The 3,218-nt window shown below is 43.9% G+C and overlaps 1 protein-coding gene across 1 annotated transcript in view; it reads right to left on the reverse strand.

The window, feature by feature from the left end:
• Nucleotides 1-2,995, reverse strand: part of NVL (nuclear VCP-like) — an 88,863-nt gene extending 85,868 nt beyond the window's left edge. The window contains exon 1 of the mRNA XM_010852847.1: nt 2,904-2,995. Coding sequence (XP_010851149.1) covers nt 2,904-2,960 — 57 coding nt within the window. The 5' untranslated portion in view covers nt 2,961-2,995. The remainder of the gene's footprint in view (nt 1-2,903) is intronic.
• Nucleotides 2,996-3,218: the final 223 nt, after the last annotated feature.

A 3,218-nucleotide genomic window follows, 5' to 3' on the forward strand; every position in this document is an offset into this window, starting at 1 on the left:
GATCTTCACGACCCAGATAATCACGATGGTGTGATCACTGACCTAGAGCCAGACATTCTGGAATGTGAAGTCAAGTGGGCCTTAGAAAGCATCACTTACTTGCTTACCAGCCCGTAGGTTACAGGGCCAGATTTCAAACCTAGAATGTTTAGTGATCAACTCACAAGTTTCAATGTTTGCTAATTATCTAGTTTAGGTTCCCCACTTTATACAGCAATTTCTTCTCAAGGATCCCTAATACATGAGAACTGCCTCTGCATAAATGCCCCCAATGGCAAGAGACTAGGTGTCCAAAGCTGCAGTTTCAGTTAATTGTCCCCTTTTCTGGACTCCTATAGATTGCTGTCATTTACCACAGTCAATCTTGAATTGCACATATATATCTCAAACCCACGTCAAATCAAAAAACAACAGGACTACAACCACTTTAACCTGCTAAGTTTTAGAGTAATCTGTTATATAGCAATAGATTAATGTGCTAGTTAAAAGGAGGCAAGTGTACTGCTTGAAAGATGTCTAAAACGTATTGCTACATGAAACAAACAAGCAGCAGAAGAAATGCAGATGAGCCTGTGTGATTTTAAAAAAAAAATCTATAAGTGCATATATGCATACAAAATTTTAAGACAAGTACAACAGAAACTCTCCATGATTACTCATGCAGAAGTGGAGTGGAGATGAAAAGAATTCTTTCTTCTCATTTTATACCCTCCAGTTCCCTTTTTTTGGAGAAGAAAATGGCAACCCATGCCAGTATTCTTGCCTGGAGAATCCCAGGGACAGAGGAGCCTGGAGGGCTACAGTCCACGGGGTCGCAAAGAGTCGGATATGACTGAGCAACTTCACTTTCTTTCCCTTTATTTTAAACCATAAGAACCTATTACTCTTATTTTTTAAATTACTATTTATTTGACTGTGCCAGGTCTTAGTTGTGACATACAGTATTCCTGGTTTTCGATGCGGCATGTGGGTTCCAGCTCCCTGACCAGTGTTCAAACCCAGGTTTCCTGCATTGGGAGCATGGAGTCTCAACCACCAGACCACCAGGGAAGTCCCCCTATTACTTTTATAATGAACCAAAGTAAAAAGAGAGGAAAACTGCTGATGTCAAACGCTGCAGAGCAGTCAAGTGCGGCAAAAACTGAGAAGAGGCCACTGGATTTAGCCATTAGGAGTTACTGCTCAGAGATCTGAATAAACTGAAGCAGCAAATTGTGCGAACATTCAGAGAAAGAGCAATAAAGTGAGTAAACTGCAAAAACAGAAGTCCTGTGCCCAGGAAGTTTAAGAAGGTCCATGTGGATAGGACCGTGCAATTAAGGGAGATTACAAAAGGGGAAAAAAGCAATGGACAAAAAGGTAGATGGGGCCAAAATACAAAGGGCTATTTAGGATGGATTTTACTCTTGATGTCTGAAAGTCCACAGAAGGGTTTTGAGTAGGACCCTGGCACACTCCAATCTTCCCTTTAAAATGATCTCCCTGGGTGCTCTTGGTGTAGAACAGAGTAAGTAAAACCAGTAACAGTGAGATCAATTAGGAGGTATTTCAACGGTCTAAAGGGAGTGTGGTTTGAACTAGGATGTTAGAAAGAAAGTGACAGTCTCTAAGTCCTGTCCAACTCTTTGCGATCCCATGGACTGTAGTCCACGGAATTCTCCAGGCCAGAATACTGAAGTGGGTAGCCTCTCCCTTCTCCAGGGGATCTCCCCGACCCAGGAATCAAACCGGGGTCTCCTGCATTGCAGTTGGATTCTTTACCAACTGAGTTATCAGGGAAGCCCAAGTGATTAGGTTTGAAGTATATTTCGAAGGTAAAGCCAAATAGGTCACTGATTAATTGGTTACAGGAAGTCAAGAGTCAGAATGATTCTTAAGGTTCTGGGCCTTAACAAATGGATAGATGGTGCGATGTCATTTACTGAAATAAAACAACACAAAGAAAAGAACAGTTTGGAGATCAATACTCTAAGCTGAAATCCTATAAGATACTCATGAGAAGATGTTGAGTATGCAGCTGGATATATCAATCTGGAACTCAAGATAAAATCAGCACTGGATTATAATATAAATTTTGAAGTCATGAATGGATGTATAATATTTAAAGGTACTAGACTGGATGAGATCACCTAGAAGTATGCACAGATAGATAGAATATAAAGAGAAGGTAAGAGCACAGGTGCTCAAGGCACTTCCAACATTTAAAGGTGAAAGGAAGAAACAGATTCAAAAAACTGACGATATAGGAGCTGGAAGGGTAAAAGAAAAACAAGGTGAGAATATAGCTCTTAAAGTGTCCCTCCCTCCTTCTAACTGAGTGCTTAGTAATCTAAATGTCCAAGGCATTTACCACACAATGCATTCCACTGACGATTATGAATACAAAAAAAAAAAAAAAAGGCAGGTAAAGTGCCCGTTATGAAGTAAGATTCAGAGTACTTGTCTTTACTGGTGTCCGAACCTGACTCCAAGTTTCCTAAGAAAGGAAGTTAACGTATTCTTTATGACCCCGAAAGCAATTCTTCCCTACAAGGTTTCGAGGAACATTTCCTTCCCAACTACACAAGACAGGAAGTTTTAAACTCAAACGCCATCTCCACTCTCTTTACGGATCTGCACAGAGGTCAGGCAGATCCGGGCAGGCCCTCATCAAGCTGCTGCCTCTCAGAGTCTCGGGCTGCGCCTTGAAACTCGGCCGCAAAATGAGGAGAAAGGGGCTTGAACCACCCGCGAAGAAGTGGAGTGGTCAACAGCCCCACGCTGGAATCCAGACTGGCGCTGGCGGCAAGTCAGTCCGATCTAGAAACCTCCCCCCTTCTCCCAGCTGCGGCGAGAAAGGGCCTCTGGGGCTCCTGAGCAGCGAACGCGGACCACTCTGAGAGCTGGCCGTGCAGGATACACACCTGGATAACGCGCTGCTTCAGTTTATTATCCACGAACCTCGCGGGCCTGGGCTTCATCGCAGCTGCCTCTACTGTTGCTGCACGGACTTCACGTGAACCGGGGGCCTCCCCGAGGCTGTCCACGGCGATTGCCGAGCCAGCTGCCCAAGGAAATGCGCCCCACCCGCCCTAGCCCACGCCGTTCCCTTCAAGACTTTTGTACCGCGAGTAAACGGGGAAAAAATCACCAAGAACAAGATGAAGATTTGAGAGAAGAAGGGAGTTTTTCAGAGTCTTATTTTACAGGCTTGTCCAAGAGGCCCTGGAATACAAGGA

Source organism: Bison bison, unplaced genomic scaffold (genome assembly GCF_000754665.1).
Source record: "Bison bison bison isolate TAMUID 2011002044 unplaced genomic scaffold, Bison_UMD1.0 scf7180017864317, whole genome shotgun sequence".
Taxonomy (NCBI): Eukaryota; Metazoa; Chordata; class Mammalia; order Artiodactyla; family Bovidae; genus Bison; species Bison bison.